Genomic DNA, 22,361 nt, shown 5'->3' on the forward strand with positions numbered 1-22,361 from the left:
TTCATGGGTGAACTGGGATCCCCTGGAAAAGTGTAGGTGGGAAAACACCCATTATACCCTTACTAGATTTTTTTTTAATTGGAATTGGGAGTAGCTAGGTGGTGCAGTGGATGGAGCACCAGCCCTGAAGTCAGGAAGACCTGAGTTCAAATGTGACTTCAGACACTTAACACTGTGACCCTGGGCAAGTCACTTAACCCCAATTGCCTCAACAAGAACAACAAAAAGTTGGAGTTGTCTTTAGAAGAAAAGTAAAAGACATGAATTTTTGGGTATGTGTATAAGTGTTACACACACAAAGAAATATACATATACATATAATATACATATATCACACACACACACATATATACATGCACATACATATATACTATACATATACATATTACACAATACATATATAATACACACATATCACAACATAAATATACCCATTTTTACCACACACATATACATTACACACTATATATATATATATATATATATATATATATATATACATATATGCATGCATTCAACATGCACCATATATACACACATATTTCACACAAATGCATATATGCTGTGCACATATACACATTGTATGCATATATACATGCACACATACATATGTATATCTACGACATATGTATACATATACGTATATCTTAAAACTGAATTTTCTTTCCTTTAAAGAGAACTCTAAGCTCACCCCCTTTTAAAACATCTAATTAGGGTCTGATGGGTGTTTTCCCCACCCACCGTTTCCCAGGGGATGCTAGTTCACCCATCTGGGCCATCTTTTCCCTCATATGGTATTTAAGAAGGGCAGCCAACCCCTGTCAGGTTCACTAAAGTGGCTGTGGTTCTGTCAGCTACACAAGGAAGTTTTCTAAAAGTAGCTTTCTTGATCCATTTCAATTAACCTACCTCCTGAGCAGATTAGATCACCTCATTTTCACACCTTTTCTGCTTTTAAAGAAACAAGAAATGAAGCTGGGCCAGTTTCACAGTTGGTGAAATCTGATCCAAAACAGCCCTAGGTAAAACTAGCTTTATAAGGAAGGACCGAGTACCACCTGGGCCCCAGGCAGGAGAAGAACAGTCACTTGCTAAGAGGTGGACACCCATCACTGTTGGGATAGACTAGGACAAGAACCAGTAAGATGAGAGAGCTGGAAAGGGGAATGACAAATTGATGGTTTGCTAGTGGTCCATGGACATTAATCCCATTTTTGGGGGTAGGGGGCAACTGTCGGGTGCTGATGACAGCTCCAACTCTTCTGTACTGTCCAGAGTAGCTACTCTGGACAGTAGCCAACTAGCTCATAAAACGTGTCCTTCACTTCCCTCTGAAATCAATAGTGAACAGAACAAATCTAAACAGAATACTTGATCTTGTTCTTTTGGTTCTAGATCTATCAGTAATGGCATTCAGAGCTACAGAAGGAAGAAACAGAGTCTTGAATCTATTCTGTTTCTCCAAATATTGATTCTTTTAGTTCATATTCCTCATTTTTGGTGTACAAAATGTTATACTGGACACTGGGGATTACATAAAATTAGGGAATAAATTATAATACTCTCCAGAAGCATACTTTTTATTTTCTAACTTTTAAATTTTCTTTGTGTTCTTCCTTTCTCCTCAAAATCTTTTTTTCACAATTCTTTTTATATCTCATAGGTTGGTTTATGTTAATAATGAAATAATATGATGATAAATGTTTTTCTGAGAGACTTGTGCAGATTGCCTAAAATAGATCTTTAGGAATATAGGAAATAGGAAAGCTAGAATTCTTTATGTTTGTTTTGTAAGGGCTAATCTGAATATTCTTTCTTTCAAATCAGTACCTTCCAATTAGAAGAAAGTGAAGGTTGTACTAAAGATTACCTGGAGATCCGTGAAGGAAATGCCACAGGACACCTGTTTGGGCGCTATTGTGGACACTCTTTGTCTGTTGAGTATAAATCAATAGCTGGACATGTCCTGTGGATCAAATTTGCCTCAGATGGTTCAGGCAGTGGGACGGGCTTTCAGGCCACCTTTGTCCACAGTAAGTAGATTTTATATGTTGATGGTTTTTACCTTGCCTTTCTCAAAACTAAACTTATGATTGACCTTTATCATTAGTGTGATTAGCAGAAGTTGTTCCTTTCAGTTATTATCCTATTTCTTCTGTACAGGAATTGAATGGTACTCAGATTTTTCCTCCCCATCAGACATCCTTAAGGAAGTGAATTGGATTGCAAGGATTATGGAATTCTGGGATTATCATTCTCATTATTTCCCAAGATTTTATTATTTCTCTTCTTAAAATTTTTAAATTCACTTTTTAGAGGATATTAATTTTGGTGAGTGTATATGAAATGAAAAGTAATATATCAAGATGTCATGCTGATTTTTGTGCACTTATAAAATTATTCAGTTCATTCAGGTCTATTCAGTTCATTCTATTTATACAGCTCTACAGAGCTATAATTGCACACCCTTTCAAATAGGAGAACAGAGTATGAATTAAGGGAATCATTAACTATTAATTGTTAAATGAATTATTAATAAGTGCTATTAGTAACAATAATATCATTTCTGATTCATTGTGGATGCTTAGATAGTTTGCAGCAGGATGCTCTTCCAATTTAAGTATCCAAACTTCCTCTCTTATAATTACATCTTCCTTGGTCAACTATTTCCTAGAATCTTCCAAATTGAGATTTTTTAGGGTCATATATTTAAAGGCAGAAGAAGATTTAAAAGTGCTCTAGACTAAGTCCATCACTGGAGACCCAAAGTAAGTAAGACTTTTGACTCTGTATCCACAGAATTGGTGCTTCTCCTAAAGAAAAGAGGCCACATGCTCATTTAGATCTCTAATTTTATTAGCTTTGTTCTAAGGCAGAGTAGAAATAACACAAAATGTGTAGTCAGAAGACCTCTGCCTGGTAAACTTGAGCAAGTCTGGGCCACTCAGTGGTAGGGTGATTAGATGCAGAATTGGAAAGATCTGACATGGTATTTAGCCTGGGCTACCTCCATCTGTTTCAGTTTCCTCACCTGTGAAATCGAGATAACACCTATTTCCTAGTATTGTTTGGAGGAGAAAATGAGATCTTTGTAAACCACTTAGCAAACCTCAAAATGCTATGTAAATGCTATTATTATTATTTTTTTTACTATATTATATATAATTAAATAATATTTTTAATATTATTATATTGTCATTCACTTTAATTTTCTTCTTTGCCAAATTTGGACCTGTTAGTCTACAGTAAAAACTTCATAAATGCCTGCCGATTGACTTCTCTCCTGGTCTAAAGCTTATGGTCCTCCACTGCAAGCAGGATGTGAACTTATGAGGGACTGAGCTCACACATACTATCTCTTGACATGAGAGTTCGCAAGAGCAGCGGAGGAGACAGCATTCTGTTCCCAACAGGACCCTTTCCTCGAAGATTTAATAGCCAGCCCAGGAATCCAAAGGGAGGCAGTATTTTTTTTAGCATCCAATAAAGGAACCACAGTCAATTAAATGTTTATCCTTTTCAGCATCCGTTGCCTTTTGTTTCTTTCTCTTTTTTTCTCTTATTATCGACCTGATCTAAGGAAGACTGATTTACTACTCTCTCTTTCTCCCCAGCATTTGGCAATGATGATATTGTAGGAACTCATGGGAAAATTGCTTCTCCATTATGGCCCAGAAATTACCCTCATAACTCTGATTACCACTGGACAGTGAATGTGAATGCTTCTCAAATTATCCATGGCACAATCCTGGAGATGGACATAGAGAGGACAATGGGCTGTTTTTTTGATAAATTAATGGTGAGTATCCCTGCGCACCCACTGTTTGGAAGCTGTGATGAAAATAGCTGTAGCCAAAGAAACCAAGGCTGTGTCTATGCAGGGCAAGAATGTTTAAAGCATCCAGTGCTATCCATTTGAAAATAATGTTAAAGATTGGGCACTATGGGAATGGGAGCAGGAGGGCATCCAGTAAAAGTCAATCCAGAAAAACAAAGCAAATGTTGCCATCTGACAGTGGAAAGAAAGAAACAAACAGAAACCCCCCAACTTTTCCTGAACAGCCAACTCCCGGATTCTCATTTCATTTGATCACAATTAGGTTTTCAATAATCATGCAAAGAAGTTGCTGGAGAATGGGGAAGGACTGAAGAAGAAGGAAAAATAAACCCAGAGAAGGGTGTAATAAACACTCCACAGTAATGGGGAGAAATTAATGTGCTGCTTCATGTTTTTGCAGTTGTATGATGATCAAGATTAACTCTACACTCGATGGCATCACTAATGAGTTTATAATTCTGCCCCTATACACAAAAACACACACGGAAATCATGTATAGGATCAATAAGGAGTGAAAAGCAACTTTCCTTATGTATAACACATAAAGCTCAACTTTGACCAATCTATGCTAGACCAATCTATTCCTTAAGAAAAATGGTCTGGGGGAATTGTCCTCAATGGCAAATATTGGAAAAGAATGCCAAGTATTAACTGTTAAATATATATTCTAGATAAATATACATTGACATTATATTTTAATTTTTTATATTTATATTTTATTGTTGATAGTTATATCTGATGACTTCACTTATTCAGTTCATTACTTTATCACTTCATTTATCTAAATTTTATCCTACTGAACTGTTTAAAAAATAATCAATGGCATATGCCTCTGGAGCTGACCTTAGCCACAATGGCTATTCCTGGCTAAGAGAGCTGGGCAATTCCTTGACTGTCTTAATGGTCTCGAACAATTCTCATAGACTCTAAATTGCAGAGCAGATGCCTTAGACATTTATTAGACATTCCCTAAACCTATACCAGCCATCTCACTTAAATCCAATTCACTTGAAAGTCAAGACATCACCCTTTTGGGGTCATGGGTCTTCTTCCAGAAGGAAGGACAAACAACAAACCAGATACAGATCCAGGACAAACAACAAAAGCCACAGGGCACTTGAACGTTAAACCAGCTGCCTCTTCATCTGAATCTGGATCTCCAGAGTTACTGGTTTTATCCATCTGAAAGCTTAAAATTTAATTGCAATAGGCAAAATGTAGGAGAAACAGGAACACATATTACACAAATCACAGACTTTATATTTCATTTGCTCCTGAGATCTTATCCCATCCCAAATATAGGAACTCTTTCTACATTGGTCTATCTCTGACTGGCTGTCTCTTAATTTTTGTCTTTGTCTTTCTCTGAGCTAACCTGAAAATTCAGTGTATGTGCAGCAAACTCATGCCTGTTTTAGGGGAGCTATAAAACTGCAATGATTGTCAGCTGTATGGATTACTACTAGGATGGCAAGACTATGGCTCGAAGTTCCTGAACAATCCACCTCTTTTTCTAATCATATCTTTTTCCTTGAAGATATACTATATTCCCTTTTGTATACATAGGCAATCATTAGAAATTTATTGCAATGAGAACAGGCAATTGTCAGATAAATAAATCAGAGCTATCTATAATTACATGAAAAGATGCTCCAAATCATTATTGATTAGAGAAATGCAAATTAGAACAACTCTGAGGTACCACTTCACACTTATCAGATTAGCTAATGTGACAGAAAAGGAAAATGGCAAATGTTGGAGGGAATGTGGCAAAGTTAAAACACTAATGCACTCTTGGTGGAGTTGTAAACTGATCCAACCATTAGGGAAAACAATGTGGAACTATGACCAAAGGGGAATCAAACTGCGCATATTCTTTGATGCAGCAATAACACTAGGCCTGTATCCCAAAGAGAGAAAAAAAAAGGAAAAAAAGAAAAGAGACATATTTGTTTGAAAATATTTGTGGTAGCTCTTTTTGTGGTGGCAAAATATTAGAAATTGAGGGGATGCCCATCAATTGGGGAATGGCTAAACAAATTGTGGCATATGAATATAATATAATGTTATTGTACAATAAGAAATGATGAGCAGAGTGATTTCAGAAAAACCTGGAAAAATTAATGTGAACATTAACACTGTACAATGATCAGTTATGAATGACAACTATTATCAGCAATACAAGGATCTAAGATAATTCTGATGGACTTATATTGAACAATACTATATATCCCCAAAGAAAGAATTGACAGGATGTGAATAGAGTTTAAAATATCATTTGGGGGGATTTTCTTAAACTTCTGGAGTTTAAGAAACTTTTTTGGAGTTTTGGAGTCTGGGTTTTTTTTTTGTCTGTGTTTTCATTACAACATGACTACTATGGAAATTTTGTGTAGTTCTATATGAATAACAAATATCAAATTGCTTGCCCCTTCAGGGAAGGGACAGAAGAGCCAAGGGAGGGAAAGAATTTGAAAATCAAAATTTTAAAAAAATAAAAAAAAACATGTAATTGGAAATATATATTTTAAATGAATGTTTTGCAGCCTAAATATAGCCTACCATGTGTCTCTCCTTGGCTTCTCACTTAACAATTTTGATTCCTCAACAATTAAGGTGTTCCAAGTCATTAGACATCATGGGGAAAACATTTGGGCTTAAAAGATGGACTTTTGTGCCAGGAAGCAGCTTTATTTCCATAAAAACATTGCACAATTTTCCAAAGAATCTTGCCAGCTTTCTTTCTCCTGCTATATTTTGAATGTAATTAAAGTCCACCTGCAGTTTCTGTCCCAGAGATGTGAAAAATGAGCCAATTGGACTGCATGTAGTGGTCTATATTAAATAGGCACTTTTATCCATTTAGTTTTTCCTATATAGATTGTTAGGTCAAACTCTGATTTTTGTGAACTTTCTCTCTGTTTCTGTCTCTGTCCCTGTCTCTGTCTCTGTCTCTCCCTCCCAGTGTGTGTGTGTGTGTGTGTGTGTGTGTTGGAACTTGTCTGGTGAAACTTGCAGAGTCCTACTAAAAGTAATATTTTCTTTTTAAAATTCATAATCGAAGAAGAAATGTGTATATAGGCCATTCTAAAGATGGCCTATGTACACAAAAGGGAATATGATATATCTTCAAGGGAAAAAATATGATTAGAAAAAGAGATGGATTGTTCAGGAATATAAATTTCACATAACCTATGAAACCTATCTACAGACCTGTGGATTAAGGGCCCCTGATCCCCCTCTTTTCCTTTTTCCCAAAGTGGAACAGGGAGGCAGCTGGAAGTTGGGGAAGAGGTGTTATCATGAAAACCACTTTGATTTTGATCCTTTCCCCTTTTAGCCCTTACTTGAAACCACTGAAGAGACTTCCTAATTGGTCTATTCTCCAATAAACAATTTAAAAAATTCTTATACTAATATTCTCTGCTATTTAGCTATATGTATCAACCATATCTAAATTGATTAACTGAATTAAAAAAAAACTTTTGCTATATTATTTAACTTTCACAGTGTTGAATTTGCATAAGTAGATCTTACTTTTCCTTTATTAAAAAAAGACAAAAACTATCTAAAGTCAATGCTAATTTTGTCTTTTTTTTCTCTGTTTCATTTAGATCCACGATGGTCCCAGCATTCATTCCCGACTTCTTGGAACCTACTGTGGGACGGACACAAGTTCCTTCACCTCCTTTCAAAATTCTATTACATTTCATTTCTTCTCAGACTCTTCCATCTCAGGAAAGGGATTCCTTTTGGAATGGAATGCAGTAGAATCTCCTTCAGAACCTGTGCCTACCATTGCTACAGGTTTGTGTCTGAAAAGAAACAGTGAGTTTATGTTTTTAGAGATAGATGCATTCACTGAAGTTTTAAAGAGTCTATCATATATTTGAATCTGGAAGACCAAGTCTACCTGTAAAACCGTATCTACTAATATGACTTTTGTGTCCAGATATTCTTGGGTGCTTCGAACAGTTACTGTGCTATATTATATAAGGAAACTCTTTAGAAAAAAAGAAAGTTGCTTTTGTTGTTAATAGGCTTGGGGGGGAAAAAGAAAAGTGGAGGAGAGAAAGACAGGGACAGAGAGAGGGAGACAAAGACAGAGAGAGAGCACATTTATTAGGGGCAGCTAGGAGTCTCAGTAATAGAATGGCAGACCTAGAAATACTTGAGTTCAAATCCTGCCTTAGGCATAATAGCTGTGTGACTGGGCAAGTCATTTAACTGCTGTCCTGATGTCTGCCTCAGTTTCCGTATCTACAAAATGATGATAATAACAGCACAACTCCTAGAGTGAGATAATTACAAAGTACTCAGTGTAGTGCCTTGCACATTGGAAACACTAGATAAATGTTAGCTATTATTAATATTATTTTATAGCACTTATTAAGGGCCAGGAATTGTACTATGATGATGATGATGATCTTGGGAGATAGATGCCGTTATTATCTCTAATTCACAGAAGAGAAAACTGATTTAAATAGAAGTTAAATGCCCTGGATCACATAGCTAATGACTCAGAGGCTGTTTGAACTCACAATCTTCCTGCTCTAGATCAAATGCTCTGCCTTCTGGACCATCTAGTAAAAAGAAAGAGATTCCCCGCCCTCAAGGAGCTTACATTCTAGTGGAGGAAGACAATTCATAAAAGACAGTTGAAAAGGAGATGGAATGAAGTGGGTGAGGAAAGAGCATAAAGGCAGGCAGAGACACTCCCTCAAATGAAGGCTTGGGGAGGTCTGACTGGCCAGTCAGAAGCCTTTGGAGTACAGATCCTTTAGGTCTCAGTTTACTAGTCTATAAATGAAGATGAGTTTCCTTCTGACTCTTGATTCTATAAATAATCATGTCTATTCATATATCTCAGTGCATTAAGCAATTTCTAAGTTTTAAAAGGTGAACTAGGTTCTGGTGTTCATAAAATCTTCTATATACAGAGCAACTATTCAAAAATTTCTGAAAATTTGCATTTTCAACGCTAAAACTGTTAAGAATCCCAAAAAAGACCTATCCTTTTGATTTATATTTACATGATTTACACGTACATTTACAAATTTCTAAATTTGTCCAGGGCTACAACCCACCTTCACTGGCTGGCCTTCATTTTTTCAGGATAAAATTAGCCTAAAATCCTTAAAGATAAAAAACAAACAAATAATGAAACCTCAGATCCTCAGAGAAACTTTGTTCAACTAGCTGGACTCTGAGAACCTTTGTGTTTTCCCCTGAGGAGCCTGACCAACTGCAAATAGAAAGATCCTTTATGATGGCCAATCCTTTATAATATCACAGCTGAATATAGTATGATTTTATGTTATTTTAAAGGAATATTTCAAATTGCCCATTAAATATTTAACCATGAATGTAGTCTTTAATTGAGGGAAGTTAAACTTCTCTCTATAAATATAAAATTAAACACACACCCTTAGAAATGATTATTTTCTCACTTTGCCTCTTCTATGAGTTTACAGCAATAGGCTTGATCCACAGAGGTAACATTCATTCCTAGATGTAGAGAGTACTCATGTATTAGCATTTCTGTGTGAGACATTCTTTTATTCTTCTTTAAATAATGAAAAGATTTCATTATATCAAGCATACAGCTTTTCCATTATTATTCATTTTATGTATAACAAAATATCAGAAAAATTAAAAACAGCAGCATAGATTTTTAGAGTTGAAACAGATCTGAAATATCATGTAGTCGGCTTTTCTTCCATTTTACAGCCCCCTGTGTGAACTTAGATAAAATACTTTTTTGAGGTGGACTCCAGGAGATCATCATCAAAGTCCCTTTTATGTCTACAATCGTGATCCTATGATAGATAAGATAGGAGATGGTGCTCAGGATGAAGATCATGGGGGTGGAATGGTTTGGGGTGGTAGCATTGTCTATGTAGTGACTTTACCTTTGGACGATCCAAGTAAAGACAATATGGAGGTCATAGAATTCAAGGCAATTGAAGCAGGAGAGTGGAATATTTGATGGGCCATATTGGGGAATACTGAAGAAACTAAGAAAACAAGAGAGCAATGAACAGAATAGAAATGAAGACTATAAGGAAAGTGTGAACTAATGATTCTTCCTGTCCTGGTTTGTTGGGAGAAAAGGTGGACTGTCTAGAGTGGCAGGAACATGTAGGAGTACAGTGGAAAAAAATCTGGGCTTTGCAAAAGACCCGAGTTCTGCTATTTGCTACCTGTGAGACATGGCAAGTCACTTAAGCTACTGGATCTTGGTTCTTCATCTGTAAATTTAAGAGTTTAGACTAGATAACTCCTGAGGTCCCTGCCTGCTCTCTGAGGATCCTCCCAGAGTTTTGTGTGAACCTAAGATTGTATTCCTTTTTTTTCTTTTTCTTTTTCTTGGTATAAGATGATAAAATGTTTTTATTATTTGTAATACTTGGTCACCATATTTAATACATTCATTTTGGCTTATTTTTTCTAAATATTTCAATATTGTCTTTAAGAAATGTTTCCAACTGGATTATCCTAGCTCAATAGAGACTATAACTTTAAAGCAAAGACAGAAGTTATGTAATTTCCTTCCTTGCCAGGGATGATTAACCCACATTTCCTCTCCTCACAGGTGCCTGTGGGGGTTACCTAAGAACTGGAGAAGTGCCAGGGTTCTTCTTCTCTCCTGGGTGGCCTGAAAATTACAACAATAGAGCTGATTGCTCTTGGATCATCCAGGCCCCAGATTCAACTGTTGAGCTCAACATTCTTTCAATGGACATTGAATCTTATCAGTCATGTTCCTATGATAAACTTGTGATCAGAGATGGTAAGAAAATAGAAAAACTTGACATTTTATTAAATAAGTTGATGGACATTTTTTTCTCTCAGAAACCAGATGATCAAACCTGAACACAGTTTGTTGTAATAATAATAATGATAATGATAACAACAGCTTACATTTACATATCATTTTGTAATTATATAGTGTTACATAATATATATATTTGATTTTATCATTATAACAGTCTTAGGCAGTCACAAGTATTATACTATTCCTATTTTATAAATGGTGAAAGAGACATTAAATGATTTTCCCAGTATCATATATCTAGTAGTTTGATAGTACTAGAGGTCATATTTTCAGATTTCAAATCCAGTGATATTATAGATCCAAATATATCACTAATACATGCTTTATTTTCAATAATTTAAAGAAAAAAGTTGCTATCCTGTAGTCTTCGAATTGTTCAATAAATGGTCAGTTCTATTTCTATAGTTTTTCTCGCTACAGTTTGAAAGAGAATTTCAAAAGAAGTCTGTCAGCTAACTGGGTGAATGCTGGTTAGTGCCATGAGGGACATGTGAGCACCACATTGTTTAGGATGAAGACCTAAACGTTCTGGGAATGTGTTAGAAATATAAATATGTGAGAAGATTGGAAGGGAGTGGTCTCATGTTTTTAGCTCTTCTTATACCAGTAGTTACATAGTCCTTAGAAAAATCTCCTGACCCCTTTTATTCCTCAATTTCCCATCTATAAGAGAAAAAAATCTTCCTGCACTTGATGAGGTCAATATATGAAATGTTAGTGTGAGCAAGGTACTATTGAGATTATCTCATCTCATCCCCTCATTTTCCAGGTGAGGAAATGATTTTGAAAAGGGGAAATGACTTAAGCAAAGAATTAATCTGTCTTCTTTGATCATGAAATACACATGGAATACATCTGGGAACTCCACACATGTTTGCAGAGGGTTTTTAAAAGCCTTTCTCTTCCATGTGGTGGCAATGTGTTGGACTGTAATCAATGATGTTGCTTCCTTGAAAAATTCTGAACATACAAATCCAGTTAGGTGTGGTTTGAGGACCAAGCCTGGGGACGCAGGGGAAGAGAGACGGGTGATTGTAGAGAGCAGGTCCTGGGTCTCCTCTCTGTGGTTGTATAATGTTGGGACCTTCTACTCTTTAAAATATCTAGTCATAGTTATGGTACAAGGTCTAGAGGTACTGATGAAGTCACTAGAAAAAAGTTTTATGTCTCTTCCTTATCCACTGGAGAACAGAGCAGCTTCTAAAACAAAGGAACTGAGCCAGTTATTCAAAATGAAATAAATTAATAACACTTTTCTTCCTTCACTTCCTGAGACAAATTGAAGATTAGCCAATAAGTTCATAAATTTTAAGCCTTCAATAGAGACTTTTAAGAGAGCACTGCTTTATTTTCTCTGTCCCTGTCTCTCCCTCTTTCTCTTTCTGTCTCTTTCTCTCTTTGTTGCTGTCTCTATTTCTGTCTTTCTCTTTCTGTCCCACTCTGTTTCTGTCTCTGTCTCTCTGCCTGTCTCTGTGTCTCTCTTTGTGTCTTTCTCTTTCTGTCTCTGCCTCTGTCTCTGTCTGTCTGTCTCTGTGTTTCTCTCTCACCCACCCACTCACAGTTGCTTGGTGCAAAGCCTTCATGCAGGAGGGATGATGGGCACAGACATCTCATGTCCTCTGCTTCTGTAACCATTGGGACTTTTCTGCCTGAAAATGACCCTGCTTTGCTTTTCTTATCATCAGGCAGCTGTTCAGACAGCTTAAACTGCAGCTGCTGATAGTACATATGTCTTCCTGGCCAAAAAACCAGAGCAACAACAATCACAGCAAAAACACTAAAAAAGGAAGTCTGATCTGATGTAACGATCCCATATAAATGACATCGTAGTTTATCTTTGATCCTAGAGACTTGGTTCGTTATGGGATCTGAGATCAGGAAGTCCCCTTTTATTTGGTCTTAGATTCCCAGTCTTCAGCAGTAAAAAGCCATGTATGTAGAGGATACCTCAGTTATCACACACCAGCACTGCAACCCTTTTTTACTTCTCCATCCTCTGCCTTTGAATTTCAGAGCCAAAAAGAACTGGCTGCCAGTTGGGTTTTTCCTCTTTTTTTCTTTTAGAAAGACAGCAGGAACTGTCAGAGAAGTCTTTCTCAAAAAGAGTAAATAAAAGCTCAGGCGGGATTGTCCCAGTTTGGAGCCAAAATGAAGTAACCCCAAGGGTTTTTCTTCCTTTTGAGAATCACTTTGTCTCCTAGGAATTAGGAAGTTTCTGGGAAAATGCATGAGGCCATTTGGCTGCGCTGGTATTATTGACTGAATGATGTCTTAAGGAATCGTATTTTAATGCCAAGGTTTCTTTTTTCTGGTCTCAGGAGACAATCATGTCGCCCCAGAGCTGGCTGTTCTCTGTGGGCGAGAAGTCCCCGGACCCATCCGATCCTCTGGGGAGTACCTGTTCATCCATTTCACGTCAGACTCGAGTGTGACTGGTGCAGGCTTTAATGCTTCTTTCCATAAGAGTAAGAATCTGGGGGAAAAAATGAGATCAATATCTTCCACCAGATTGATAAGGGTCAAACTTAGAAGAAAACCAGGGGCAAGGTGCCAACTGTAGGTACTGTCAGTTATGTCCAGCTCAGAAAATCAGGAAGGCAATTTTATGTCCCTTCCTTATCCACTGGAGAACAGAGCAGCTTCTGAAACATGGGAGAAAAATCGAGCCAGTTACTCAAAATGAATAAAGTTAAAACCCTGAGTATAGGGAGCAAGGAAAAGGGAGACACGACCAGTTTTCAGTTCTGTGAATATTCTTTTTACAAGCATTCTCAAAAAACCATCTTCATGAACTGAGGCTGAAAAAGTTCCTAGAATCAGAGATTTCAATGTGGAAGAGGCCTTAGAAGCCAAATTGTTTGACATTCTCATTTTATAGATAAAGAAACTTAGACCTAGAATTCATCGCTCAACAACCACATTTCTGGTAGTGAGAAGTCTGTCCTCATTTAGCTAGCCTAGTCCCCAGATTGCATTTGTAATCCCTTGTGGGTCCCATACACAAATCCTATACTACCCAGAAACACTTATGACAATTCATGTGTAATGACCAAAAACTTCAAGAAGCCCTTCTCTGCCAAGAGAGACTGACTAGAATCTTGACACATTTGAATACTGGCTTTGTGTCTTGTAAAATGCAAATTTAATAGAATTTCAGAATATTGGAAAATTTACATGTAACTTGTAGAATATCGTTGAATCTTTCCACAAAATCTGATAAACCTATAGACCAAAAGAAAAATCGCTGAAGGAAGTGGTCCAAGAAATAAAACATGCCTTCCATTTTAAATGGCAAAAGGCAAAATAGATTTTTACATTTTTAATTGAATATTGAAAGGCTTAGAATAAGGCACTTTTATTATTCTATTCATTTACATTAGAAGAGTTACTTATGGAAAGTAAGAGATCTTCATGTCTAAAGTTGGTTTTAAATAATTACACTTTTATTGGTGATAAGAGATTTTCAGAAATAAAATAAAATAAATAGAATTATGGTTTTAAAGGGCAGCTAGGTGGCACAATGGAAAGAGCACTGGCCCTGGAGTCAAGAGAATCTGAATTCAAATCCATTCTTAGACACTTGATACTTCCTAGCTATATAAGTCTTTGCAAATCACTTATCCCTAATTGCCTCATCAAATTAATAATAATAATTAAGTTTTTAAAACCTTTAAGAGTGTCTCTTCTTTTTTATTTCTCTTCATTAAGGTTGTGGTGGCTATTTGCATGCAAGCAGAGGAGTGATTACATCCCCTAATTACCCAGAAGCCTATCCTCCTAATCTCAACTGTTCCTGGCATGTCCTGGTTCCCAGTGGTCTTACCATTGCTGTCCACTTTGAACACCCATTTGAGATCCACAATGTTGACTCTTCATGTATCCACGGCGACTATTTGATGGTAAATAATGACGTAGAAAATTATAATGATAGACAATATATATTAATCTAGTCACATATATTTTATAGTTTGTAAGACACTTTACATATATTATCTTATGTTCTCTTGCTTGCTACATATACAGTAATTACTCTTCTAGCCTAAGTTATTTGAAAGCTTCTTGGGAAAAAAATTGATATTCTAGAAACAAAAAGTTGAAGTGTCCTTTTTTCAGAAATAAAATGGTATACCCCCTGCACATCATCTCATAGAATAGCCAAGGAGGACTGCATTGATATCTTGTTATTTTTTATGTGATTCTAGATGAAAAATGGCCCTGACAGCTCCTCTCCAGCTTTGGGAATCAGGGAAGGAAATGGCCGTTTTTGTGGCAGCCATGCCTTCTCCACTCTCTACACCACAGACAATGAGATGTTTGTTCAGTTTGTTTCGGATAACAGTTATGAAGGCCAAGGGTTCAAGATCCAATATGAGGCACAGAGTTTGGGTGAGTAGGGATGGCAAAAAGGATGAGCCATGTTCTCATGATATCCCATTCACCAAGTACTTACAGAGGGCCTTCCATGTCCCTTATACTGCTCTAAACACTTAACAAACAGACCTAAGAACCAGAGAGTTGTTTCCCTATTGAAAGAGGCAACATCGACCCATTCAGAACACATATAAAATACATAGAAAGTCATTTGGGTGGGGTGGGAGAAAGCTAGGCTAAAAAAGAAAAGCAGAGGATGAACAAAATAACCACAGAAACTCCCTTATGATTTACAAAATTGTGTATTACATGCTGGTAGGAATAGGAATGGATATTATTGATTTTGAGAATTAAAACTGGCTTGCTTTTGAACCATTCTACAAACAAAATATCCTATAAAATAATAGCTGTGTGTAACAACAGCTGGAATTTCTACAGTGCCTTAAGGTTTGCAAAGTACATTACAAATATTCTCTCCAAATTAATATGTTCTTTTCTCTGTTATCAATTATATTTAATTAGAAGATAAATGATAAACATTCAATTACATTTGATTATAATTGCATTTAATTCTCCTTAAATGATTTAGTTTTAGTTGCATTGATTATATAATTTTCCATGGAATAAAGAAATAAAGAAGGCACCTTTGGGAGTGAAACTGGTAGAAACCTGAGTTGAGGTTCCCATGTGATCTGTTAGGATAGAAACTCTTTGTGTTTCCAAGAGCAGCAAACCAACTAAGAAACCAGAATGGATTTATTTCTAGTGTCCTGAAAAGGTAGTGACACAAAACATCCGTGTCAACACAAAACCACTTTTAACTTGCCTTGAAAGGGATACTTTTTCTGTATGTTCTCCAAGAACAGAGTTAAATTGAGTGTGAATGATGTGCCCTCCTAGGACTAGGAGCACAAAGAACCTTATACACTTTTTTGCTTCCCTGCCTTCGAGCATCTTTTCTCATCCTCAGTGGAGCTGCCCTGGAGCTACCTGTCGGCTTAGGGGGCAGAGGCTCATTACCTACTCCCTTATGAACATAGATGTCTCCCTTGGGAGGAACATAAAAATGGATTCATCACCAACCCTTCACATATTTTGGCATTTTCCTGTTCCTTCTCATATGAACTTTGAACTATGTCTACCTTCTTCGGCAACTAAAAAGTGGGAAGCCATCTAGATTGTCTGACTTTGCATAGCATGGTACTGTGCAAATATATCCATCAATCAACTAGTATTTAATAAGTACCTGAGGGCCACACTATTATGTGGGCAGTTGGGGGCACAGGGGATGGATAACTCTGGTCACAAAAAACAGAGTTCAAATCCACACTCAGACACTCCCAGTCAAGTCACCTAGCCCTGTTTGTCTCAGTTTTCTCCTCTGTAAAATGAGCTGGAGAAGAAAATGACAAACCTAATGTCTAGTGTCTTTGCCACAAAACCCCCAAAGGCAGCATAGAGTCAGACCTGGCTGAAAATTATTAAAAAATAATGTATGCCAAAGGGAGTCATCTCCCCAGCCCACTTTTCCTAGAATGATGGTCAGTAGGTGCAGGCAAGGTAGAAAGAGGGTGTTTGCAAATTATATAATATTTTGAAATGTTCTAAGTAGTTATATCTTGCTTTTTTCACTCATTACATCTAAGTCCTGATTAGTACAAATAATGGATTCTCTAGAATGGTCCCCTTTTTCTAATTTGCACTATTTGAAGTTATGATTACATTTAAAATATAGTAATTAGTCCCATGCCAATGGGAATATGCAATGAAAATTCAAATATTCTGCTATTTTATGGGATCTATTACTTGTCCACATTGCCCGGTACATTGTAAATGCTTGTTTTGAAGTTATTATTTACTCTCTTAAGAAACAGTGATGCAAAGTGGATAGAGCACTGGCTTTGGGATCTGGGACAATCTGGATTCAAGTCCGGTTTCTGACCCAGACTGGCTGTGTTACCCAAAACTACTTTTCAATCCCTCAGGCAACATGAAGACAATAAGTTACAGGAAGTTGCCTGGTCTACAGCAGCACAGATTGCCACATCAGGGCTTCTTTTTGCTGAGGAAATCACAGGTTCTCCATTTCCCCTCTTTCCCTCCCTCCATTACTCCCCCATACCCTTTCAATAGGGTATTGCTCTAAGGATTATATTGAAATTACTTTGTTTTCATTTTAAGATCTTCCAGACAACATAATCCTCTTCTATGTTTATATTTTGCTCACCTAGAAGACCTAGTTCAACTTCAGAAATTTCCTATCCCATTCCCCTACTTCCTATGCCTTTAATATCTATTTGTCCTTAATCCCATACATTGAGCAGTCTCCAGACTCTCTTTTACAATACTACTCCAAGCACTAGAAAGCTTTCCATTGTGTTCCTGGTTTTTCTTTCAACTTTAATTAATAACAGTGCTCAAAGAACAAAATTTTTTTATGTTCATTGCTTTTAAGAACAATGCTCCTTTTGTAAGAAATGTCCTGGGGATATTGTGTAAATTTAACTACATACATACACACATTTATATATACACATTTTTCACACATATTTATACACATAAACATATAATATGTATATATATACACACAGTACTTATATAACAAAAATATAATTATGTATATAATGTTGTTGTTCAACTGTCTTAGCCGTACTCTCTTTGTGACAACATTTGGGATATTCTTGGCAAAGATACCAAAGTGATTTGCCAACAGGTGTAAGTGACTTGCCTAGGTTCACATAGCTAGAAGTATTTGAGGTCACACTTGAATTCAAGTCTTCCCGACTACAAATCCAGCATTTTATCCATTGCTCCACCTAGCTGCTCATACGTGACACAGTATATATAGTTATATATACTGGAAATATATAGCATACTATATGTTTATATATAAAAAGAATATTTAACTTTATACATATATATGTATGACAGTATATATATATATATATATATATATATATATATATAGTTTTATATAATGGAAATATGTAGCATAGTAGATGCCATATATAAAAAAGTATATTTAACTTTATTCATATATATGTATGTGTAAGTGTGATTGTATTCAGAGAATCAATAAACATTTATTAAGTACCTACTCTGTGCCAGGCACTATGATACCAAAAAAAAGAACAAAAGGAATTCCCTATTTTCAGGGAATTTATAATCTAATAGGGGAAGACTATACACAAAAAGAAGCTGAAAATCTGGGTAGAGAAATTATATAAGACCCAAATATCATATATACATGATATGCTTTTAAAAACCTTAAGCTAATCCTCATGGGAATGAAAAAATAGCTCTTTTAACTCCTAAGTGCCTGAAGATCAAGATTAATTCTTTATATTGTGAACAACTCAATAGCTATTGGGTAATTAGAGAAAAGCCCTAATTCTCTGTATAAGTAGCACACCTTTATTCCAGAGCCACTGAAATACAATTAGTTCTTGGTAAAAATTTCTGCTTTGATTTATTTCACCAGCTTTTTGGTGCCAAGAATAACAGAACAAGAATCGAATTTCCAATAACAGAACAGTTTGGCCAGTGCCAGGGTGATTCTCCAAATATTCCATTGTTGGCAACTCAGGATTTATCTGCCCCAGCAAGGCAGAAAACCCCACAGCTATGATATAAAATAAAAGGAAAATATGATGGGAAATGTGGATAGATCCATTTAAAAAACATGTGTCACTTGACAATTCCTCTTTTATCAGATAGTCTGTAATACTGTCGATATTATTTCCTGACAGCCTGTGGTGGCAACATCTACCTCTCTGAGTCCAACATCGATGGATACGTGACCTCACCCAATTACCCTGACAACTATCCACTGCATGTTGATTGTGTTTGGACCATATCTGTCCCAACGGGGAAGCTTATAAAGCTGCAGTTTGAAGATCAGTTTAATATCAAAATATCCCCCAAGTAAGTCGCTACCTTTCAGTCTTCCCCCTCTGCCTTCCCCCTGCTTTTCCTCTTTCATATTCCACAATAATCTGTGACCTCCATGCTTAGGAGCATATTCTGCATAAGAACTGCAGGGAAACATAGCATCCATTCATCTACATTCTCCAGGTCTGTGAGGGTTAGAACAGGGCCAGGGTGTAAGGGGGTGGGAGAAAACACACCCTCTGTATCCAGCAGTAAACCATGGAGAGTGACAGAGACACACAGAGTCTCCCATTCAGTCAGTAGACATGTAATATATAGCCTTTTATCTATTCAGTCTCCCACAATCTCTGGGATGAAGCTCTTGCTGAACGGAGAGGGCCATTGGGGTCTGAAAGGATGGCATGACTTGCCAACAATGGCACACACAGTACTGGCAAACAGAGTGCATGGTATTCGGATTATGCTGTACAAAAAATTCAGCACAGACATCATACCATAAATGTGGCTAACTGTCGATTTTAAGATCCATTAACTATGAGTTCCTCACAATTAGACCTCCTCTTTGCTCTCTATAGCTTCTTTAAAAAAATTAGTGCCTTGTGGTTTATTTATTTTTAAATGAAAATTTTTTTCCCCAATGTAAAAATTTAGTTGTTTTTTCCCCCTCTCTCCCACCCTTTCACCTTTGGGAAACAAACAAACAAACATGTATGATCAAACCAAATAAATCCCCAGAGTAGCCATGTGGAAGTAGACCTCCTCACCACTGCTTTGTGCTTGATGCATTCAGCTTTCATTTTACCCCTGTGCCCTCCACCCCACTCCATCCTATTCAGGCATCAGTTATAGATTTTTTTCTCTTTATTTTTTCCAAAATCCTATTCACACATCCTTCTCCAAGTTTAGGGTCTGTTTTGCATCTGACTAATTAATTCCTTTCTAAATATACTCTTTTTCTAATCCCCACCTTTCCTCTTTTTGTTTCTTTTTCTTCCATGGTTGATTTAAATGCATTTCTGCATCAAATATGTGTTTATGTGTGTTGTCCCTTCTTTTGATCTATTCAGATGAAATTTACTTTTTATGGGTTTTTTTCCTGTGTTTATGTCTCAAAATTTCTACCTAGGCTCTGTTTTTTTTTCATCAGGAATGCTTAAAAGTACCTTCTTTTATTCAGTCATCCCCCTTATAGGATTGTACTATTTTTCTGGATAAGTTATTATTGGTTGAAAGGCCTCTGTCTTTTGTCTTTTGGGATATTCTCATGAATTGATTTATCATCTCTCATAATTGATCCTCAGATATACACAAACAAATAATTGTTAAGCAATTATTATGTGTAAGTATTACAGTAGGTCATTGTGATATTGTCTCCCACTATGTCCTTCACTCCATTCTCTTCTTGCAAAAGCCAATTCTTTTACATATACCCTTTTTCACATCTTTTGCATGGACTGCTCCAGTCTTCTCTAGCAGATTGCCCTCCGTTTCATCCCTATTTGTAATCTTGGTTCCTTCCCTGATACCTACAAATATTCACGTTTCCCCAAACTTTAAAAACCCTCACTAAATCCTAACATCCCTGCTAGCTATCCTCCTGTGTCCCTCCTCCTCCTCTTAGCTAAGTTCCTAGGGAAAATCTGCTATATTAGCTGCATCTATACTATTTCTTCTCTCAATCACTTCTAAATTCTCAGCAACTATCTTCCAACATCATCATTCAACACACCTTTCTCGAGAGTTATCAATGATCTCCAATTTGTCCCAGCTCGTAGCTTTTTCTGACTCCTAATTTCATCTTGATCAACTGACCACCTCTCAGACACTGCTTTGTCTTGGCTCTCAACACCTGCTTATCTGACCACTCCAGTCTTCTCTGCTGGATCTTCAAGCATGACTTGCTCACCAACTCTGTTTTTTCCCCTTTTTCTTTCCTCTCTTTTCTCCCATGGTCATTTCATCAACTCCCATGAATTCAGTGATCATCTCTATGCAGAGAATTCTAAGATCACCCTCTTTAGCTTTCATGTGTCTCCTGAGCTCTAGTCTCATATCACCAATTACCTTCTGGATATTTTAAATTAGATATTCTGAGGGCATCTCAAACTCACTCAAAATAAGAATCACTTTCTCCAAACTCACCCTCTTTGACTTATCTACTACCATAAAGGGCAGCTCCATTATTCCTATTATCCGGATTTGCATTTCTCATGTGTGACCCCTTCTATGCATTTATATAGACACCACTCTAGTTCAGGGTCTCAACACATTTTGCCTGAATTATTAAAACAGCCTTTAATTGGACTCTCTGCCTAAAGCCCTTCCCTACCCTAATCCGTCCTCCACATAGCCTGCAAAATTATTTTCCAAAAGTGTAGATTTTACTGCACTCCCATCATCTCTCCTTCAGTCAACTCTAGTAGTTCTGTGTTATCTTTAGGAAGATTCTATTTGGAGTTTAAAGCTTTCCATACATCCTGGCTCTTCCTCTAGTTCAGGATCTCAGCACATTTTGCTTGGATTATTACAATAGTTTTCAATCAGACTCCCCTCTTCCAATCCATCCTCGCACAGCCTAAAAAAATATTGTTCATAAGTGTAGATTTTACTACATCCCCATCATCACCCCTTCAGTCAACTCTAGTAGTATTCTGTTACCTTTAGGAAGATTCTGTTTAGAGTTTAAAACTTTCCATGTGTCCTGGCCCTTCCTCTCTTTCTAGCCACCCAAATGCATACCCTTTGGACCTTTTGTGCTGCAGCCACCCTGGCTTTCTTGCTTTCTTCACACATGACAACCCATCTTCCATCTCCATGCCTTTACATGTACCCCAGGTCTAGAACATAAAACCAAGACCCCTCCAGATGCCAGCTTTAGAGTTCTTTCCAGTGTATTAAGCTACCTCTCATAAACTCTCAATTAAGGACTATAACAGTCGCACAAACACAAATCATAATATGAGGCAGGATGTGTTGACAGTACAAGAAAGACCCAGAAAATATACTTCATGAAAAGTTGATCAGGGAGAGAGAACATTTTAGGTCGTTTAGAACGACTTTCCTGGGCACAGAGCTCTCTAAGGTGGCAAAGATCTCATCATAAGGAGACAAGGAAGATGGTGGAGCAGTTAAGGAAAACAACCTGAGTAAATGCAGATAACAAGATGAAATCAGGAAACAGAAGGCAGTCCAGTTGGGTCGGAATATAAAGTACATGAAAGGGAGTCATAGGAAAGAAAGGCAGAAGAAACAGTTTGGATCTAGACCAGGAAGAGCTTCAAATTCCAGGCCAACTTTTGTGTTTTGGTCAAGTGTAAGAGGGAGTCATTGAGAGAAAGTTTTTCAACAGAGGAATGCCATTAGGAAGATTATTTGAGTATGTGTAAGTAGGATACACTATAGACAGTAGAGACAGAGGCAGAG

The 22,361-nt window shown here is 36.8% G+C and overlaps 1 protein-coding gene across 1 annotated transcript in view; it reads left to right on the forward strand.

Moving 5' to 3' along the window:
* The window catches only part of CUBN (cubilin), a 282,752-nt gene that overhangs the window by 163,851 nt on the left and 96,540 nt on the right, over nucleotides 1-22,361 (forward strand). Inside the window, exons 37-44 of the mRNA XM_031939914.1 lie at nucleotides 1,828-2,033; nucleotides 3,615-3,799; nucleotides 7,453-7,645; nucleotides 10,434-10,631; nucleotides 12,995-13,141; nucleotides 14,385-14,575; nucleotides 14,879-15,062; nucleotides 18,797-18,971. Of these exons, the coding sequence (XP_031795774.1) occupies nucleotides 1,828-2,033; nucleotides 3,615-3,799; nucleotides 7,453-7,645; nucleotides 10,434-10,631; nucleotides 12,995-13,141; nucleotides 14,385-14,575; nucleotides 14,879-15,062; nucleotides 18,797-18,971 (1,479 nt within the window). The remainder of the gene's footprint in view (nucleotides 1-1,827; nucleotides 2,034-3,614; nucleotides 3,800-7,452; nucleotides 7,646-10,433; nucleotides 10,632-12,994; nucleotides 13,142-14,384; nucleotides 14,576-14,878; nucleotides 15,063-18,796; nucleotides 18,972-22,361) is intronic.

This window comes from Sarcophilus harrisii, chromosome 5 (assembly GCF_902635505.1).
Source record: "Sarcophilus harrisii chromosome 5, mSarHar1.11, whole genome shotgun sequence".
In the NCBI taxonomy this organism is placed as follows: Eukaryota; Metazoa; Chordata; class Mammalia; order Dasyuromorphia; family Dasyuridae; genus Sarcophilus; species Sarcophilus harrisii.